The sequence below is a fragment of the Kogia breviceps genome, chromosome X (assembly GCF_026419965.1).
Source record: "Kogia breviceps isolate mKogBre1 chromosome X, mKogBre1 haplotype 1, whole genome shotgun sequence".
In the NCBI taxonomy this organism is placed as follows: Eukaryota; Metazoa; Chordata; class Mammalia; order Artiodactyla; family Physeteridae; genus Kogia; species Kogia breviceps.
This window is the reverse complement of record NC_081330.1, coordinates 72,124,011-72,145,009: the sequence shown is the minus strand read 5'-3', so window position 1 is coordinate 72,145,009 and position 20,999 is coordinate 72,124,011. Positions and strand designations below refer to the sequence as shown.

Sequence of the window (20,999 nt, the reverse complement as noted above, 5' to 3'; positions counted from 1 at the left end):
ACATGGCGGGGCATTTTTTCAGTAGGAAAAGTCTAGATCTACTACACTGAATACAATGACATTGTTACTCTAGCTGCTTGTACAGGCGCAGTGCAGGAATTCTCAGAGCACGCCTACGCGCATATTTTCTCCCCTTCTGTTTCACTCTCTTTCCACTTTACTCTCTCTCCCTTTTTTCCCCTTTCCTTTCCCCCTCCCATCACTTGGTCTTTCGGTCTTTCAGTCAGTCCGTTGATGTCTCTCCTTCCAACCGTTTATCCCCCTCCCCCCTTCCTTTTCCGCCTCTAGCGGACGCAACTTGCGCGTGCGCACTCGGTACAAAGCCTCGCTCTTTGTCCCCATCTGTCGTTCACACGAACTCAAGTCTTTCGCATTCGGTAGCCAATAAGATCGAAGAAATCGTGAAAAACCGATTCCGCCTCTGGAGATAAACGTTGATTGGCAAGTCAGATAACCAATAGAGAACGCCACTTTGTAGCCCTTGGGAGCCACCGAGCTCGGTCGTCTGGTTTCCGGCGGTCGCGCGCTCTTTTCTCGGGACGGTAGAGGCCGTGTAGCGTCGCCTTTACTCTGAGGAGAAAACAGTCGGTAGAGGGTGAGTTTGGGGACGACTTAGTTCTTGTTCGAGAGGGGAGTAGGATTTTTGGCGACAATTGGTGAAGATAGAGGCGAGAGCGAGGCTGGGTTTGGAGGGAGTTGGGCCGTTCGTTCCGAGGCCTCTTGAGGCCTTGTCCCCGCCGCCACACGGCCTCCTCAGCCCACCCGCGGGGGCCCATCTCTCTCCCCTCGCCTCGCCTTCAGCTTTAACCTGGTTCGCGTTTCCCTTCCCGCCTCTTTTCTTTGTGCGACACATCTTGGAATCTGAGCCCTGTCAGTAAGTTCCCCGGCCCTTGAGCCGACCTGGGCCTGAGGGTGTGGGGTCTATTATCCGAGAGCCCTGAAGTCGCGGCTGCAGGAGGAGGCGCTTTGTCGGGTGCTCCTCCTCTCGACCTCTTGAGGCCATTAATTCCGGAGGAGAAAGCGCTCCCCCCACAGCGATGTTTTTTTGGCGAAACTCTTAGCTGGGAAGTTCATCTGCTAGTCCAGACCTCGCCGCTTTCCTAGGCAGGTTCCTGGAGGCTTTTTTTTTTTTTTTGACTGCTCGACCCATCTATGACATCACTTTTTTAAATGAAAGTGAATGTTATGGATTTTCTATCGGGTATTTTACATTTGGAAAAATTATTTTAAGTTGATGCTTTTCTTTGTGTTCTTAACAGAGAAGTCGAGGTTAGAGAGGACTGGGAGGCACTTTGCTGTGTGCAGTGGAAGTTGAGGTAGGTGTAGAGGGTAGAGTTGCCAGATGAAATACAGGACACGCCGTTAGATTTGAATTTCACGTAGGCAACAGATTATTTTTTAGTATACGTTGCATGGGACTTAAACATCATTCATTTTTAACATCTGAAATTCAAATTTAACTGTAGTGTGTTTTTATTTAATGCATCTGGCAACTCTAATGGGAGGGTACTGGTTGCATTTACATTGTTTCTTTGTCCGACTTCCTTATTACTAAAGGTCCTAAGAGACTCTTAGGAAAGGACCTTACCATGCCAGTGCCTCCTACAGCTTTCAGGCTGGTCCACATCCAGGCAGCCATCTCCGTCTGGTAGATTTTTATTAGATTTAGCCCCACAGTTTTCACTTAAAAAGTTGATCCTTTTCCTGAAAATTAAGGGGACATTTATTTAGATTTCAGATGTATGTGATGTAGTGTTTGGTCCTGTACCTGAACAGCATTTGTGCAGTTGTGTTGCAAATAGCACCAGTTTTTCTAACATAAATATGTGTTTTCTCTCAAGAAAGTCCATCAGGGTTAGACTTAAGGGCAGATAAGTAGACAGAAATCCTTACTGCTGATCTTTATGCTGTGTTCTTTTCTCAGAGGCCCAGTGGTTAGGGGGCAGTGAATTTATTACCAAGATACCTGCACATACTTCCAAATTATATTGGTAGTCATCATCAGAAGTACATTATAGGGACAATACTTACTGAGTACTTGCTACTTTGTGGGCACTGTTTTAGGTGATTTATACAATATTTAATGTTCACCGTTGAATGCCTGCTTGGGAAATAAGAAAACTGAAGGGAAAGATTATAAAGATTGGCATTATGGAGACATTTATTCAACACAAAGGTAGGCAGTTTGGTTGTAAAAACAATTTTTGCTAGAATGCAGAAGAGCAGGGGAAGAATGTAATTGATGACATTTGTCTAACTTGAGCACCCACCATATGTAGAAATAGGGGTAGTGGTTGCCAGCAGTAACAAGTGACTGCTGTGTTATGTGACCTCATTTAGTCAAAATAACCAGCCCTGTGAGATAGATGTTACAGGTGAGGAAACTGAGGCTCAGAGGTTAAGTGACATTTTAGTAAGTTTTTTGGATTCTGAACTCTAAAATCAAGGTGAGCTTGATTACAGTTGTAGCATAGGGATGAGTATGAGCTTTAGAGTTCAACAGACCTGAGTTCTACTCCATGCTCCATCAAATTTTTGTGTGACCTTGGATGTGTATCAGTTTTTTTCATTCAGAGGAATGATCGTTATGAGCATTAAATGAGATAATACGGACTTAGCACAGTGCCGGACATATAGTGGGCAATAAATATCTGGTATTATCATAACTACCAGGCTACACTTTCTAAAACCAAAAATAACCTCCCTTGAAGTAATTCTAAATGGTTTAGGACATCCCAGTGCTCAAGTAGATCATTTCTACTAAGTTGTAAAATGGCCTTTTTTGAAATGGAGTGGTGAGGTGTGGTTAGGATGTAAATATAGAGTTTTTAACATTTCAGTTTTGAGTGGATCTCTATAAGGATTTCTGTTAACATATACATTGTGGGTTCCTGAATGGGATGCCAGGATATTGAGGCTGGGGCCACTGACTCTTAAATTAAAGGCTGGAGGATAAAAAAAGAGGCTCCTTGGATTCTAGCCAGAGGTAAGAAGAACTAGTTGGAGAAATGGCTGTGGATAATTCAAGTTTCTGCTGTAGGCCACTTTGGGGTCAGGGGAAGGGAGGCATTTGATTCATGGGACTCAAATAGGAAAAGATCTGATTCTAATGCCCACTTACCTATCCTCACCTGTAGCTGGGGTAGACTTTAAATTTTGTGTGTTTTAATTTCCTACTCTTACATCTTGTTTTTAAAAACATTTTTGTAAGATATCCCATTTGCTGTGAAACTGGTATACTTACTCATGGTGTTTAAAGTTGTTATACTGTGTGGCAAGAGTCACAAAGGCATTTAATTATTCTATTTTTAAGAATTTATCCTAAGGAAATAAACAGAAAACTATAAGCAAGAAGGTATTTATTTCAGCATTGTAATAGGAAAAAGCTGAAAACAGCCTAAATGTCTCATAGGGAGTAGTTTAGTAAATTAGTGTATGTCCAATTGGACTTTAGCCATTAAAAAGTATAATTAAGTTGACACTATAGAAATGGGGAAAGGGTGAATATACAACAGTGCATTTATGATTGCAGTTTTGAAATGACAGTGTATGTTTTGAAGGTAAATAAGCAAAAATGGAAATTGTGGGAGGAGTATTTAGTCATGGAGGTGCCCCAAGATTTAGCTGTGAGCATTGTTTATAATGGTGAAAAGTTAGAAACAGCCCAAGTGTCCCAACACAATAGGGGCTTGGTTGACAGCTGAATACTTTGTCCGTTAATGGTAAATGTAGATTTAGTGACATGGAATATACCATTTAGAATACATACAAATGTATAAATCAGTGACTGAAAGGGTATACCAAAATGTTGACAGTGACTTTTTTAGTGGTGGATCTTCGGGATTTTCTTTATTTTTGTTTTTATTTCTACGTTTTCTATGTTAAAGGTATTTTATACCTTATTAATGAGAAACAAAAGATTGATGAAATGATACAAATGAGGGAATTCAAGTCTTGGCTTGAATGTCAGGTTTCTAGTGAGGCTAACCTCACCAGTCTATTTAAAATTGCAATCTTCCCCCTTTCACTCCCTGTCCATTTTTATTTTTCCCCCCTCCACCCCCTTTTTATTTTCCCCTACACTTAACCTCTTCTTAAGTACTGTGTAATTTAATTATTATGTATATTGTTTTCTCTCACTGGAAGGTTATCACTGCTGAAGGCAAGAATCTGCTTTGTTCATTGAGGCATCCCAAGCACCTAGAATAGTGCCTAGCAAATAGTAAGCATTCAGTGAATATTTGTTGAATGAATTAGTTTAAAAAATTAGTAAAAAAATTATCAACCTACAAGCAGGACAGATTTCATTTTTGCCCACCTTCTGTTTCTTATCTACATTCATGCATTTAAAAAAACACTTCCCCTCTTAAAGCATCAAACATTTTTCATGTTTACGTGGTCTTTATAATTTTTAATGCCGTGTGACATTCCATTGTATAGATGTACCACAATTTATTAAAAACACTGCCCCTAATTTTGGGTACCTAAGTCATTTTTATCATTTTTTTTACCAGAAAGCCCATTACAGTATCTTGTGGATGTAGTTTTAAATTTTAAAATGATATTCTTAGGATAAATTACTGGAAATAGAATTTCCTGAGTTAAAAGAATAGGAACATCTTGATGGCTCTTGTTACGTATTGTCTTATGAAACAACTTTTGGATACAGAACTTAATTGCATTGATGTTTTCAATTTTGGTGGGATATGATATAAAATGTATTAGAAAGTTTTTATACACATAAAAGTATTCTTATATACCCATAATCCAAAATCAACAGTTATTAAGTTTTTGTCACTTTTTTTTCATCTGAGGAATATAATTTATTTTAAAGGAATCATGATGTTAATAATAGAGTATTCAGGGAAAAGGTCCTTTTCTGCATCTTTCCTTCAGTTAAATCTGACTGGAGAGTCCTTTGTTGAGGGGAAAAGATTCAGGATTGATTTTGCCCTTTAATTTACTGGAGAACTGCCTTTGGATGAGGAAGATGGTCCTCACTTTGTTAACCTGATCCATTAGGAAATTTCCATTTTTAAACCATCAACTTTTGTCTTCAGTCTGGATTATACCAGGAGTTTTCATTTAATCTTATGCTGATTTTTTTTTGGGGGGGGGCTGGCTTATGGGATCTCAGTTCTACAACCAGGGATTTAACTCGGGTGACAGTAGTGAAAGCCCAGAATCCTAACCACTAGGCCACCAGGGAACTCCCTTACATTGATTTTCAAATGACAATTTAAGATTTTATGATTGTATATTTTTGTATTTGCTGCTTTTATTGCTTTGGTAGTCGTTTATTTTTCCATTATGATTAATAGCAGTATTTACTGAGTGTTTACTATATGCCAGTACAGAACTAGTGTTTTCACATACTCATTAATCTTTATAGGTACTTTGAGAGGGTGGGTATTTTTATTATTCCCTTTATAACAGCTTAAGAAACTGGTGCAGAAGTATTTTACTAAGTAGTTCATGGCTAGTAAGTAAGTATTAAGACCATGCTTCAAATCTAAGTATATCTAACTCCACAGCCCATACTTTTTTTTTTTTTTTTTGCGGTACGCAGGCCTCTGACCGTTGTGGCCTCTCCCGTTGCGGAGCACAGGCTCCGGACGCGCAAGCCCAGCGGCCATGGCTCACGGGCCCAGCCACTCCGCAGCATGTGGGATCCTCCCAGACCGGGGCACGAACCCGTGTCCCCTGCATCGGCAGGCGGACTCTAAACTACTGCGCCACCAGGGAAGCCCACACAGCCCATACTTTTCCAGCTGTTCATTCCACAGTATCTACCGTAGGCTAGGACTGCAAGGTACCAGAGAAGAACAAGACTTATTAGTCCTTGTGATAACTAAAATCTGTTTCAGTCATTGTGTTTGAAAGTGTGCTTTAATATTATGATAAGGCCAATTTTTAGGGAGTAGATTCTTTGGGGAAAGTAGTTTCCTATTAATGCATATAGTCATTGAACTGGAAGTTTCCTCAAGTCATTCTAGTGCAAGCTGTTCTTATCTAGTACTTGTCTAGTTTCTATGTACAACATAACTGCTAGTGCTGGTGGTTTTTCGATTTTTGAATTGTACTCCTTTGCCATGCTTGTTAAAAATAATACCAAAGGTGATTAATGACATACAAGTCACCAGGAAGAAGGCTGATTGTGTTCTTAGCACTGAATGTATTTGAACTTCTACTGTTCCTTTTTAGGGTGCAAAAATGCAGAGCAATAAAACTTTTAACTTGGAGAAACAAAACCACACTCCAAGGAAACATCATCAGCATCACCATCAGCAGCACCACCAGCAGCAACAGCAGCAGCCACCACCTCCACCAATACCTGCAAATGGGCAGCAAGCCAGCAGCCAGAGTGAGTACATGCTAGGTAATGGGGTAGAAATAGGTCCCTTCTTGGGAATAGTTTCTTGAGTTTTAGATTAGATTCTTGGCATTATAAAGTAATGGGCCTTTGTAGCACACCTTTGTTGTTCTTTTCTCTATTTATCTCTTAATACTTAGGATAGAAGAAGGCTGATTCTCTGAAATAAGGAGAAGACATGTAGGCTAGCAGTTGAGTACAGGTTGCTTTGCTGCATTGGCACATTCTGTTGCTAAACAGATGACTGCATATTTTACCTCAGAGCTTGGTTCTTAGAGGTAATCATCAGATGACTAGTACATAGAGAAAATATAGAAAAGGTCTTTAAGACTTAATGGAGAAGAAGTCTGGTATTAAGTATTATACTTTTATCTTGGGGCCTGTGCCACCCCATTTAAAAAACAAATACTTATTTATTTATTTGGTTGCACCGGGTCTTAGTTGCAGCAGGCAGGCTTCCCAGTTGTGGCATGCGAACTCCCAGCCTCGGCATGCATGTGGGATCTAGTTCCCTGACCAGGGATCGAACCCGAGGCCCCTGCATTGGGAGCCCAGAGTCCTATACACCGTGCCACCAGGGAAGTCCCTGTGCCACCCCATTTTTAATCAGAGTAAAAGGTCTTTAAAGGTATGTTTCCATCCATTCAGCAAATTTTGAGCACCTGTTGTGTGCCTCTAAGACTACAACCAATCTCAACCCTCTTTATTTCCAGAGATTCCTACAAAGAATACTCTTCCCTAACTCATTCTTTTCATTCCATTACCCCAAGCCTGAAAGAATGGGAACTGTTAAGGTTATGAAGATTAGTGAGGGATTGGGAAATGGAGCAATTATGTTTTCAATGTAAAAATCTGATCCCCTCTGACCTAGGGCTCCTTGACTTGCTTAATTTTCTCTTTCTGTCTCTGAGTTAGTCCAGGGTGGCTCCTGGCCCATAGTAAAGTTGTTGAGAAGTCTCCCCAGATCTCTGCCTACTGCTTTCACATTCTAAGGTGCAATTTACTGATAAGTGGTTAGTGGATAGATTCCATTGGGAAATGGTGTTTGACTTCTCTACAGCAATTATATTGCCCATCTAGCAGCAGTTGTAACTCTTTGAGAATGTGACTGTGTGTCTTCTCTCAGATGAAGGCTTGACTATTGACCTGAAGAATTTTAGGAAACCAGGAGAGAAGACCTTCACCCAGCGTAGCCGGCTCTTTGTGGGCAATCTTCCTCCTGACATCACTGAGGAGGAAATGAGGAAACTGTTTGAGAAATATGGGAAGGCAGGCGAAGTCTTCATTCATAAGGACAAGGGCTTTGGCTTTATCCGCTTGGTGAGCAACTGTGGGCTTTTAGAGCATGTGCTCTAAAAGGTGGGGAAGCTGGGGAATGATGGATATGGAAAGTTAGGCAGTAGAAATAATTCTCAGATGATATTAAAAGCTTATAGTTATAGTTGGCAGAACAGGAAAAAAATGCAGATTTTATTTTAATTTTTCCTCATAGGTTTTTGTTTTGTTTCAAGGGCAACATAGGTTTACTTGCCTAGGACTCTGGGGCTAAAGTATGCCCTTTGGAACTTTTTTTGTTTTAATTTGGAAATTTCAAACATAGAGAAGTGGAGAATAGTATAATGAACCTGCACATACTCGTTACCCAGCTTCAGTAACTATCAACTCATAGTTAATTTTGTTTTATCTCTACCCTTCTATTTACTGCCCCCCACAAATATTTTAATAAATTAGATTTTTTCCCAAAAAAATGAAAAAAGCTTTTTATTTTAGTAATGATCAAGGTTTATATAATTTATTTCCAAAGCCCTTACACATATGCTATCTCACTTAAGATTCGTCAAAACCTTGAGGGAACAGTTTTATTTGTATCTATTTTTTAAAAAAAAATAAGTGTAGATCTTTTTTAAAAATCTGATTTGATTTAGGAAATGTGTTTAAGTGCATGGGGGAAACGTTTCTGGGCATTATCTCCATAAATGAGGGACATAATGTGCTAGCAATATCACGATGTTATGGTCAGAACTAGTCTTCATTCCAGATCTACCACTAACTATATAGGCAAGTCGTTTTTTCTAGGGCTCAGCTTCCTCTTCAGTAATGTGGAGGGTCCCATCAAGGTCTGTGGTTCTAAAGAGACCTCTTGTAGGGCATAGTGATTCTGGTTAAACTTGTATGTAGCTAGCAAAAATTAAAATAATTCTGGCTGCTGTATTGTAAGGGTAGGCTTTATGATGGTCGTTCTTGTCCAGATGATCTATTAACACTTGAGAGAATAGCCTGTGATGCCAGTGACCGCATAAGTGGTATTAACTCTAGAATTTCCAGTTGATGTATTGCAAGGCCATCAGAGCAATTAGGCTAACCAAAGAGTTATCTGAAACACCTGACTCCATTCTTCCAGTTCTATCCATGTTTCTTTGTATGCTTGTTGCCATGGGTTTTTTGGGGTTTTTTTGGAGACATTGAGCTATTCTTCTTGAGGCTCTTGATGGCTTTGTAGGTGGTCTTTGTCCAACTGAGTTATTCTGACTTTCCTCTGCTTCCTAGGAAACACGAACCCTAGCAGAGATTGCCAAAGTGGAACTGGACAATATGCCACTTCGTGGAAAGCAGCTGCGTGTGCGCTTTGCCTGCCATAGTGCATCCCTTACAGTCCGAAACCTTCCTCAGTATGTGTCCAATGAACTGCTGGAGGAAGCCTTTTCTGTGTTTGGCCAGGTGGAGAGGGCTGTAGTCATTGTGGATGATCGAGGAAGGCCCTCAGGAAAAGGCATTGTTGAATTCTCAGGGAAGCCAGCTGCTCGGAAAGCTCTGGACAGATGCAGTGAAGGCTCCTTCCTGCTAACCACGTGAGTGAGGGGTCATTTTCAGAAACATACCTTAAATGCTACTTCTGTGGTCTGGGGAGTTAGCCTCTAAGAACCATGTTCCTGTGTTCATTTAAAGACTTTTGATATAATTCAGCTCTAGTAGAGTTTTCAGTGTACTCTTAAATTAGTGGTATGAGGATTAAAAAATAAACCTTTGCAGTCTTTCAGTAGGTTGTCATTTAATCAGTGTTAAATCTCCCCTTATGGTGAAGTTTTAGAACTCTAAAAAGTTGGTTTGTGCATGTAGCATCTCTCTTAATATTTATCCCAAGTCGTTACCTTGAGTTCTGTAGATACCATATATAAAGGCTGCACCTGGAACGTCCCTGGTGGCCCAGTGGTTAAGAATCTGCCTGGCAATGCAGGGGACATGGGTTTGATCCCTGGTCCAGGAAGATCCCACGTGCCGCGGAGCAACTAAGCCTATGCGCCACAATACTGAGCCCACACACCACAGCGACTGAAGCCTGCGTGCCTAAAGCCGGTGCTCTGCAACAAGAGAAACCACCGTGATGAGAAGCCCCCGCACCACAACGCAGAGTAGCCCCTGCTCACCACAACTAGAGAAAGCCTATGCGCAGCAACAAAGACCCAATGCAGCCAAAAAAAATAAATAAAATAAATAAATAAATAAAGGCTGCACTTAAGTCCTCCACCTACTTAAAGACTGTATTCAGAGATCTGAAACCTGACTCTATCCTGTCAACCCCAGATTCTACATAATGCCATTAAAAGTGCATGGTTACTTAGAAATGGGTATAAAAACCCTTTCAGAAGTATGTTTAATTGTCCAGTCCTGAGTCCTAACTAGTTCACTGTGCCTGTATAATTTGATTAACACTGAGCGTCTCTCTCCCAGATTTCCTCGACCTGTGACTGTGGAGCCCATGGACCAGTTAGATGATGAAGAGGGACTCCCAGAGAAGCTGGTTATAAAGAACCAGCAATTTCACAAGTATGTTGTCCAGACATTCCCTGTTAGGTGTTTGCCTGTTCTTAAGGAAGCTTGTAAAGAGATGTGTAAAAGAGGCACATCTTTGCTGTATGTGTTCACTGGCAGCCATTGTCTTGGCCCTTGGGAGGAATATAGTGTTTCGTTGGGAAAATCTTGGACAAAAGTTTTAGTAACCCAGGAACCTTGTGTATAGGGAGCGAGAGCAGCCACCCAGATTTGCACAGCCTGGCTCCTTTGAGTATGAGTATGCCATGCGCTGGAAGGCACTTATTGAGATGGAGAAGCAGCAGCAGGACCAAGTGGACCGAAACATTAAGGAAGCTCGTGAGAAGCTGGAGATGGAGATGGAGGCTGCTCGCCATGAGCACCAGGTCATGCTAATGAGGCAGGGTGAGTATTGGCCTGTAAGTCTTAAAACTAGAAGAAGGACAGAGTAACTTTTTTCAGGAGTTTCTTTGTAATCAATCAGTAGAGAAAGGCCAAAACTTCAACTTTTATTCTCTGAAATATTTTGTTGATCTTGGTAGGCAAATGAGCTTGGAGATGTGGCAGAGGATACTGGATTCTGTGGAGAAGGAAATAATAGGTTTGACTTCATTTTTGGAATCTGGATACCTCGGATGGCCACTCAGGGATTAAATATCCCCTTTGCTTTCTGGATCTATATTTATGGAAAATTACTGGGCCTATATGAGGAGCATGAAAAATATTTTCAATCAGTCTGTTGTTTTCATAGATTTGATGAGGCGTCAAGAAGAACTTAGGAGGATGGAAGAGCTGCACAACCAAGAAGTGCAAAAACGAAAGCAGCTGGAGCTCAGGTAACTCTTTTCTCCAACCCTTTTTATCTGACAACTTTAAAATGTAATGTCTCTCTCCTGTTTCCTACCACCATGCTACCTCATGCATTTGTAAATATGTTGGCAAATATTTCCTGGCTGCTTCTCAAGTTCTCCCTTTAGATGGGAGATGTTTCAAGTACCCATGGTTCTAGGAATTCCTGGGACTGCGCTAAAGAGGAAAGCAGCTGAGTGCTGGTCTTATGAGACTGGCTCCTTTGGGAAAGAACTTTTTTCCCTGAAGGACACATCTGGGTTGTTTTAGGGCTGGGCGCATTTAACAGTGAGTTTCCTGGAGAGCTATGATAGTTTTCAGCAGGCTCTTGATCTCCTTGGCTGAGTCCCCTATTAAGATAATCTGTTTGAGTTTTGGAATGCCTCTGCTTAAATATCTTGGTGACTTCTCTGTAGGCAGGAAGAGGAGCGCAGGCGCCGTGAGGAAGAGATGCGGCGGCAACAAGAAGAAATGATGCGACGACAGCAGGAAGGATTCAAGGGAACATTCCCTGATGCGGTATTATCTCCCATGTGCCCATGATATGAAAAACTCGTCATGAATTGTCCACTAGGACTATTAAAATACACTAGGCTATGACCAATTTTTCCATTCTATGATACTCCTTATAAAAAGAAGCATTCATAGGAAGGAAAGGTAAGGTTTGAAGAGGAGCTCTTTTTGCCTCACAGACAATTTAGGATGAAAAGCTGGGGGGCCAGTGTATGCCGTTTAAACTCAGTGACTACAGGATTAGATAGACCCAGTCCTGTAGCAACCTTGACTGGTCTTCTGATGTCCTTGGCAGTTGCACAGGTTGGAGCCCTGGAAGAAATCAGCTATGTCTCTCCTTTTCTTTCATCTTTCCTTCTGTTCCTAATAGGAAACTCTGACTTGTGTCCTAGTAGCTCTAATCTTGAATTCATTGTACAGCTGTAATGAGTTCAAGGAGCTGTTGTTGATGTTCTTCCTCAGCTTGGTCTCAGTGCACTTAGGATGTGTTATCACTGTCTACTTCCCTTAGTATGTGGGCCTCAATGGATTGTGGTAGAATGAATGCAGTGCTGTCATGGACTGTCGTGAGTGTTTTTTGTTTTTCAGAGAGAGCAGGAGATACGGATGGGCCAGATGGCTATGGGAGGTAAGGACTTAACGGGTTAATGGCTCTGATTTCCTTTTTTTGTCTTGTCTCTGGTAAACTAGGTAGCTTCTCCTACCTAGTCCAAATTTAAGAGGCTTGACATTTCTGGGAGCATCATTTTGGTGGGAGGGTAACATGTCTTAGCCCAGAAATCTTGAATTATTTCCTTTGACATAGAAAAAGACTGACAATCGCTGTCTCCTATACTGATCACACTGCTCTGCTTTAGGTGCTATGGGCATAAACAACAGAGGCGCTATGCCCCCTGCTCCTGTGCCAGCTGGTACCCCAGCTCCTCCAGGACCTGCCACTATGATGCCAGATGGAACCTTGGGATTGGTAATTAACTGCAGGGCCTTATAGTAACTCTAAATGGTAATAGGAGGAGGAAGGACTTTGCCTTCGTGGTCCCTGGGCCTGCCACAATTTTGCTACAGATAACAGTTCTTAGGATCACTGTTATCCATAAAATATTACCTCAAGATCTTTGTTTGGAGTCTTGTGCAAACCCAGTCTCAAACTATATTTTACCCAGGAGTTAAGCAAATAACTGTCTGACTGGGTAGTCTTGATTGACTGTTTAGTTGCTACCCTGGGTGAACAGGTTCTTCTTTGGAGGGAAGGCAACAAAGGCTAGGCATTATCACATAGTGAGTCCAAAAGCTTTATGGCTCATACAATCCTGAGGTGGTTTTAGTTCTGCTGTCAAAATGTTTAAATTAGATAGGCTTAAGGTTGCTGAAGAGTGATGGCCTGCCCTCGTCCATATACCTGGTTCAGGAAAAAGGACTTGGCTAGCACTTATCAAGCCTAGGAATTTAGTATGTAATATTGCTTAGCATGTACAAATACGGATAAAAAGTTAAAGGTAGGATGGTTGGGTAGGACTGTATTTCAGGCTACTTTCCTTTTAGGGATAGCCACTAGAGTTCTAAACAGGCTTGGTCAACCCTACCCTACCATCAGGAGCCTTGAATAGTTGGGTGGAAATGGCCTCCGGGGAGGGACTACAGATGGTTGGGAAGCTAGGGCATAGGTTCTATTATAACATTGCTCTCTTTCTCTTTAAGACCCCACCAACAACTGAACGCTTTGGCCAAGCTGCTACAATGGAAGGAATTGGGGCAATTGGTGGAACCCCTCCTGCATTCAACCGTGCAGCTCCTGGAGCTGAATTTGCTCCAAACAAACGTCGCCGATACTAATAAAATTGCAGTGTCTAGTTTCCCAAAACCCTTAAAAGAAGGACCCTTTTTGGACTAGCTGAATTCTACCCTGGAAAAGTGTTAGGGATTCCTCCCAATAGTTAGGTCTTCCCTGCCTGTAGTACTCTAGGGAGTATGCTGGAGGCAGAGGGTAAGGGAGGGGCGATATTTAACAAATCAGTTCTGTGTGGTATATACTTTAACTAACCAGTTCTGTGTGGTGCATTCCTAAAGTCTCCTGTGATTGTTGAGAGCCTGAGGGGCGGGGAGCCATGACAAAATGGATCCAGTTAGGGCCATTAATCTTAATCATTCCACTTTGTCCACCCTGTTCTATTTGCTTTCTTGTCCTTACACCCCCCATCCCAGAGACACTGCCACATATACCACAAAAACCAAACATCCCCCAATGACCTTGGCCCCGTTGCTCCATTCACTCCCAGGTGGGAATTCAGGCAGGTGTCCACAGAGGTCACAGACAACATACATACGGTTCTGTTATATCCCATATATTACCCCTTCGTGTCCTAAGGAAGACATTTTCTCTTAGAGATTTTCATTTAGTATATCTTTAAAAAAATTCTTGTGTTAAACTTGCCTCCATCTTTTTCTTGGGTAAGGACAACCCAGAAATGGCCCTTTTGTGTCTATGATATTGCTGTTCACAGCTTTTCTTGATAGGCCTAGTACAATCTTGAGAATAGGGTTGCTGTATGCTGAAGGTCAGACAGTAGCTCTTAGCTTTGCCTATCTTAGGTAGTTATGCTGTGCATTTTTTATTGGTGTACCATGATTGATTTGTCCCTGATACCTTTGGAGTTTTTCTGAGAAATGAAGTAATGCAACATCAACTTATTAAAATACATTTTAAGCCTTTTAATTTTCTGTGCTGTTTTTGAAGGGGCAGGGAGGGAGGGGAGTTCTGTCTCAGATGAGCACAAGGCTATAAGAATAATCCTGTATGACCTCTTGCTTAAAGTATTAATCATCCATCTAGGCAAACATGGGGAGGTTGGATTAATGCTATGACTGAAGTGGTTGACAGATCCGGGGCTATTGGTGGTACACAGAAGTAATGAGGATGGGAGGAAAGCTGCTGCTCTGAAAGAAGGAGAAAATGGGCTGGAGGAATTGGGGTACCTTCACCAAGCTGGGAGGGGGCTCAAAATTGGTATTCATTTCTGAGCAGCTGCTGGTATGTCAGAGGCTTGGAATTGGCATGGTGAATCTAAAACCGTCTCAGCAATGGTTAGCTGACCTCACCCAAGTTCCAAGCCCTACTCTGCTTGATCCTTTTTTCTTGAGCCTCAGAGCTAAAATGTTCCTGAGCTCTTTCCTATTGGCTGGGAAGACCAATTGAAGTTCCCTTGCCCATGTTAGGAGGTGTACGCCTCCTGAACTAAAGATAGAAACAGCTGGCCCTCCCAGGCAGCTAAAAGCCTCCAGACTAAGAGGTGTTCCCCACTCGGCAGCCAGACTCCTTGAAACACCCTTTCAGTAATTCTACCAACGCCTCCATGTCTCTACTCTGCCATAACAAAGGCTGTGGGCAGCACTTTGACCCCCAAACCAACCTTCCTGGTGAGTAATCCTGACCTTGCCAGGAGCTCTGTGAGTGCTGGGGGAGTTGTCAGCTGTGGGCAGTCTGTTAAAGGAAGAAAGAAAAAAATTTAGTGTACCTGCCATAGTTTAATTGGTCTGAGTGATTTTCAGTCTTTACTGACTTTTTTTACATCATACGGAAAGACTGTAAGCATATAAACCTGGAAAAAAGGTAAGTGGTGTTTGGTATAGTATCTTTCCTTCCTTGATCCTTCTACTGGTATCCACAGATTCCTGTTGCCATCACCCTGGGGTCCCAATCTTCCATGATGCACTTAAGGTGAGGAATAGGCAAGGGGGGATAGCAAGAGCATTTCACAAAAGAAATATAGCCAGGAATCTAAGCTGAGCTGGATCTCTTGTTATCAGGGTTGGTCCTGCTGCCGGAAGCGAACTGTAGATTTCTCTGAGTTCTTAAACATCAAGGTAAATTCTTTACTTCCTGGGATTCTGCCCCTAATAGAAGGATTCTATCCCTAATCCTCTCTCCTTATCTGTACTAGGGCTGTACTGTGGGACCACACTGTGCTGAGAAGCTCCCTGAGACCCCTCAACCTGAGGGCCCTGCCACAAGCAGTTCACTTCAGGAGCAAAAACCTCCGAATACGATTCCAAAGTCAGCAGAGACTTTGCGCCGGGAGAGGCCCAAGTAAAGAGGAGGAGGTCCCTGGGTTTTTCCTACATTAATGGAACTTACTAGGAGAGATTAATGGGTCATTGAGGTTTGGGGACTAGTGACTAGAGATGTGAGGAGACCCAAGGGTCAGGGCTTGGTGTATCTTTGGTGCCTTAGGGGAAATTTGTGTCTGGAAATAATGTCTTTTGTGCTAAAGTGGTACAGGGTGATGGGATAGGTATTCTGTGGGGGGGTTCTTTTGTTTTTTGGGGACTCTTGGCCGCTCCATCTGGCATGTGGGATCTTAGTTCCCTAACCAGGGATTGAACCCATACCCCTGCAGTAGAAGCACAGTTAACCACTGGACCGCCAGGGAAGTCCCAGGATAGGTATTTTGAATCAATAGAGTAGATAGCCTCTCGTGAATACATACTTAGTTATAATACAAGGGGGATTGTTGAGAATGACTTTTTTTTCTTTTTGGAAAAGAGCTTTAAAATAAGTTTTGCATCAGGAAAAGGACGTAGTAGTATTGGCAGCCAGGAGACTGCAGAGAAGAATAAGTTAATTTTGTGGAAATAGTATGAGCAACAGAAGAAAGTCATATTAGGTCTACTAATTAGATGAAAAAGAAGAGGGAATGATGCAGTTATGCAGAGAAATGTAGTTGGATTTAGAGCAACTGAGTAGATGGGCAAGAGGAGCCCTGGGGAATTCCCGAGGGTTCAAGGATTTGGCATGTCCACAGAGAAGAAAATTGGCAATGGGGTTGCTACCCATCTTCTCTAACCCTGCTCCACTTTCACCAGACTTGTTCGATTCCATTACCACTGGTGGGAAGGTTGGCACTGTTGATCACGGTTAGTGGGTCAGGACTAAATCACCCCACCCATACTCCCTAGGTCAGAGTTGTCTCCAAAGCTGCTTCCGCTAAATATATCCCAAGCCCTGGGAATGGCACTGGAACAGAAGGAATTAGACCAAGAACCTGGAGCAGGTAAGTGGGTCTTTAGTAGGACAGGCTTCACAGGCAGGAATTTAATGAAAGTGGCAGTTGGGTGGAGGAAATGAATAGGGTTCCTGACTCTGTTTCCTTTGTCCAGGACTTGACAGTAGTCTGATCCAGACTGGTGCCAGCTGCCAGAACCCAGGATGTGATGCTGTGAGTGAGAGTTTGTGGAGGACTCAAGCATGTGGTTGAGAGATGCCACGCCTGAGGGATGACTGGGTATAGATATGAGGCTGCATAGGGTACATTTTTAAATGACCCAATTCTTTTCCTGATTCTCCTTTATCTGTCTTAGGTTTATCAAGGCCCAGAGAGTGATGCTACTCCATGTACCTACCACCCAGGAGCACCTCGATTCCATGAGGGGTGATGGAGGGGACTGGGTGGGCTGTGAGACAGGTTTCTCCCAATGTTGACCTTAAGATGGAAGTGGGGGCTTGTGGGGAGGGGAAAGGAGAGTCAGTTGAATTCTATTCCTACCTCAGGATGAAATCTTGGAGTTGTTGTGGTATCCAGACCCTGGATTTTGGGGCATTCCTGGCACAGCCAGGGTGCAGAGTTGGTAGACATGACTGGGGGAAGCAGGTAAGTCCCGACTTTCCTGAACTCTTGACTAGAACCCAATTCCAAAATAATTTCTTCTCCCTGTACCTCATGGCCAAGCTCTGTATCTTCTCCCATTTGCATGGACCAAATAAGATTCTGCTCCTTATCCTTTACCAGCCCAGTGGGTTTGCAATATGAGGTAGTGTTAATCTTTCTGAGACTCTCTGTCTCTTCTCCACATATACCATGAGAATGCCCCTTGGGTTAAGAGTTCATTCTTACCACCCACTTTTCACATCTTCTTTTTAGCTGCCAGCGTCTTGCCGTCATGATTGGCACCAGACAGATTCCTTAGTAGTGGTGACTGTATACGGCCAGATTCCACTTCCTGCATTCAACTGGGTGAAGGCCAGTCAAACTGAGGTGAGGAACATCTGATGCTGAATGGAAAGCCAGTGAATTGGGTGATATTATAATCTTACAGGCAAAGTCGTCGTAGGCAGTAAACATGTAGGCTCCATAGTTCTCTGAGAGGAAATTAGAGCTGTTAGGTCAGGGTTATCTGGCTGACCCATGGATGTAGGTATTACACCACTGGCCTGCTTCTCTGTCGTAATGACTTGTTCTGACCTTCTGGGATTGTTACTACCCCTGTAATTCTTTTCTCTCAGCTTCATGTCCACATTGTCTTTGATGGTAACCGAGTGTTCCAAGCACAGATGAAGCTCTGGGGGGTAAGTGAAGATAAGGGGGCACAGGAGGGGGAGGCAGATGGGGTAAAAAGAAGGGCCAGACTGGAATGAATAGAGGGTGTCTTGAGGGAAGGAGTTGTAGCGGGAAAGTGGAGGTTTTCTCTTCATTTGCTTTGATATTCTCTCTCTCTCTCTCTCCCTCTTCCTCTCTCTTTTTCTCCCTCTCCCCCCCAACTCCCCTTTATTTCCTCTTTCTCTCTCTCCCTTACTTATTCCTTCCCTATATTTTCCCCACCTTGCATTTTTTATTTTTCTCCCTATCATTCATCACCATCCTACCCTGACCCCAATCCCTTTGATTTCCTCTTTCTCTTCTGTGTTCCTCTACCTTTCCCTCCTCCTCAGGTCATAAACGTGGAGCAGAGCTCTGTCTCCTTGATGCCATCTCGGGTTGAAATCTCCCTGGTCAAGGCTGACCCAGGATCCTGGGCCCAGCTGGAGCACCCCGATGCACTGGCTGAGAAGGCTAAGGCAGGGGTTGGGTTAGAGATGGATGAGGAAGAATCTGAGGATTCAGATGATGACCTGAGCTGGACAGAGGAGGAGGAAGAGGAGGAAGTGATGGGGGAATAGTGACACCAGACAGTCAAGTGTCTAGATAGGACCTCAGTGACTCCCTTAGGATCTCAGAGACCAGGATATGGTTGGCCATGTGGTGTCATTGAGCAGCAGGAGGCAGAAGGAGGGGAGAACAAAAGTGTCCCAACCATTCTGTTTTTTTCCCTTAAATAAATCTTGTATTCTGCAGTTTCACATAGTGTCGTTCTCTCACCTCACTATCTAAGATTGTATTCGTTCCCTCCAACTTCCGTGTGTGTGCAACACACGTGTGTGAAAAAAGCACATGTAATCAATTCTTCACAACCACCAAGTATTTACTGAGTACTTACTATGTGCCCAGTTATATGGTAGGTGGTTTAGAGGTATCTGAGAAACAGAAGACTCATTCATTCCTCCCAGGAAAATTGTAGTCAGGCTGACAAGTCAAGGCTCTGCATGAGATAATAATAAACATTATCAGGTAGTTTAACTGAGTGCTAAATTGTGCAGTACAGTTTTGAAAAGCTGTAGGAGATGAGAGAATAGAGTGATTAATGTGGACTGTAGTAGAAAGGGAAAGCTCCATGGACGAAGTACATTTTTTACAACTTTAATTAGATACAATACACATCCCATATAATTTGCCCATTCAAAGTGTAAAATTCAGGGTTTTTTTAGTGTACTCAGAGTTGTACAACCACAATCAATTTTACAATGTTTTCATCACTCCAAAAATAAACTCTGTACCCATTAGCAGTCACTCCCAGTGTCCCCCCAAACTCATAGCCCTAGGCAACCACTTATCTACTTTCTGCCTCTGTGGATTTACCTATGCTGGATATTTCATATGAATGGAACCATACAATATGTGGTTGTTTGTGACAGGCTTCTTTCATTTAGGAAAATGTTTTCAAGGTTCATCCATATTATAACATGTATCAGTACTTCATTCCTTTTAATGGCCAAATAATATTTCACTGTGTGGATATACCACTTGTGTTTATCTCTTCATCAGTTGAGGTATATTTGGATTGTTCCCACTTTTTGGCTATTATGAATAACGCTTCTATAATAACGCTCCCATGCATTCATGTTCAAGTTTTTATGTGGACATATGTTTTCATTTCTCTTGGATATATACCAAGTGTAACTGGAATGTAATTTCTGGGTCAAATGGTAACTTTTAACCTTTTGAGGAACTGCCAGACTATTTCCCAAAGAGGCTGCACCATTTTACATTCCCACCAGCAGTGTATGAGGGTTCCAATTTCTCCACATCCTCAATGACACTTGTTACTTGTCTTTTTTTATTATGGCCATCCTAGTGGGTGTGAAGTGGAATCTCATTGTGGTTTTACTTTCACTTTCCCTGATGGCTAATGATGCTGAGCATCTTTACATGTACTTATTGGCCATTTTTGTATCTTATTTGGAGAAATGTCTATACAAATCCTTTGCCCATTTGTTAATAGGGTTGTTTGTCTTTTTATTGAGTTGTATTTTTAAAATATATTCTGGAGACAAGTCTCTTGTCAGATATATGATTTATAAATATTTTCTCCCATTCTCTGTGTTGTCTTTACACTTCCTTTATGGTGTCCTTTGATACACAAAAGTTTTTAATTTTTATGAAGTCTAATTTATCCATTTTCCTTTGGTTGCTTATACTTTTGATGTCATATCCCAGAAACCATTGCCTAATCCAAGGTCATGAAAATTTACTTCTATGTTTTCTGAGAGTTTTATAGTTTTAGTTCTTACATTTAGGTCTTTGATCCATTGAGTTAGTTTTTGTATGTGGTACGAGGTAGGGGTCCAACTTTACATTTTTTTTTCAACTTTACATTTTTGTGTATGGATATCCAGTTGTCCCAGTACCATTTGTGGAAGAGACTATTCTGTCCCCATTGAATTGTCCTAGCACCCTAGTTGAAAACCAATTAACCATAAATGTGAGGGTTAAGAAATATATTTTGAATGGAAACTTGAAGAATGAGAAATTTTGATAGATATGGAAGAGTAGGGAGAGCCAGGCTTGGGTAGGAAGTTGTTCTATTTTACTTTTTGTGTTTTATTATAAATTCCAAAGCAATACATATTGTCACTGTAAAAGACTCAATGCAGAAGTATATGGAGTAAGAATTAAATGCTCCTCTTCAAATTCTCTCCAAGCTTAGTCCTTTTGCTGTTTGTAACCACTGCTAACATATCAGAGGGTATTGGTTCCCCGACCAGGGATTGAACCCATACCCCCTGCAGTGGAAGCGCAGAGCCCTAACCACTGGGCCACCAGGGAATTCCCTCAGAAGGGTATGTTTAAGCGAGGGAACAAAAAAGTCAAGTGAAGTGTCACTAGATTGGCAAGAGCCTAAAATGCTAGATCAAGGATTTTGAACATGATTTAAAAGAGAGTTAAAAAGGCATTAAAGGCCTTTTTTTCCCTTTTAATTGAGTTTTGGCTGCGTTGGGTCTTTATTGCTGTGCACGGGCTTTCTCTAGTTGCGGCTAGTGGCGGCTACTCTTCGTTGCGGTGCAGGCTTCTCACTGCGGTGGCTT

General features: G+C 42.2%; 2 protein-coding genes across 5 annotated transcripts in view; both read left to right on the top strand.

The window, feature by feature from the left end:
• The first annotated feature begins 300 nt into the window (after positions 1-300).
• Positions 301-14,258, top strand: NONO (non-POU domain containing octamer binding). Of its 2 annotated transcripts, XM_059050416.2 has the most exons (12): positions 457-595; positions 1,260-1,316; positions 6,205-6,364; positions 7,500-7,693; positions 8,921-9,222; positions 10,103-10,198; positions 10,392-10,588; positions 10,935-11,019; positions 11,449-11,551; positions 12,134-12,173; positions 12,403-12,512; positions 13,244-14,258. In XM_059050416.2, the coding sequence occupies exons 3-12, from the start codon at positions 6,214-6,216 to the stop codon at positions 13,376-13,378; spliced, it is 1,413 nt and encodes a 470-aa protein (XP_058906399.1). In that variant the 5' UTR covers positions 457-595; positions 1,260-1,316; positions 6,205-6,213; the 3' UTR covers positions 13,379-14,258. The 2 variants fall into 2 exon arrangements, with proteins under 2 accessions (XP_058906398.1, XP_058906399.1); XM_059050415.2 differs by lacking the exon at positions 1,260-1,316 and having other exon boundaries at positions 301-595.
• Positions 14,259-14,806: 548 nt separating this feature from the next.
• ITGB1BP2 (integrin subunit beta 1 binding protein 2) overlaps positions 14,807-20,999 on the top strand; it is a 30,876-nt gene continuing 24,683 nt past the window's right edge. Inside the window, exons 1-11 of one of the 3 annotated variants that reach the window (XM_059050470.2) lie at positions 14,807-14,959; positions 15,211-15,260; positions 15,350-15,406; positions 15,484-15,629; positions 16,499-16,593; positions 16,700-16,758; positions 16,901-16,971; positions 17,091-17,190; positions 17,461-17,574; positions 17,823-17,885; positions 18,249-18,656. In XM_059050470.2, coding sequence (XP_058906453.1) covers positions 14,896-14,959; positions 15,211-15,260; positions 15,350-15,406; positions 15,484-15,629; positions 16,499-16,593; positions 16,700-16,758; positions 16,901-16,971; positions 17,091-17,190; positions 17,461-17,574; positions 17,823-17,885; positions 18,249-18,476 — 1,047 coding nt within the window. In that variant the 5' untranslated portion in view covers positions 14,807-14,895 and the 3' untranslated portion in view covers positions 18,477-18,656. Of the gene's footprint in view, positions 14,960-15,210; positions 15,261-15,349; positions 15,407-15,483; positions 15,630-16,498; positions 16,594-16,699; positions 16,759-16,900; positions 16,972-17,090; positions 17,191-17,460; positions 17,575-17,822; positions 17,886-18,248; positions 18,657-20,999 lie in introns of those variants that run through there. The other 2 variants (XM_067024286.1, XM_067024287.1) reach the window with 2 other exon arrangements.

Bases quoted from the DNA above. Each gene is read 5' to 3' on its own strand.
- NONO (XM_059050415.2), top strand. From the start codon at position 6,214: ATGCAGAGCAATAAAACTTTTAACTTGGAGAAACAAAACCACACTCCA. The intron at 6,365-7,499 runs GTGAGTACATGC...GTCTTCTCTCAG, and splicing joins GCAGCAAGCCAGCAGCCAGA to ATGAAGGCTTGACTATTGAC. The intron at 9,223-10,102 runs GTGAGTGAGGGG...TCTCTCTCCCAG, and splicing joins GGCTCCTTCCTGCTAACCAC to ATTTCCTCGACCTGTGACTG.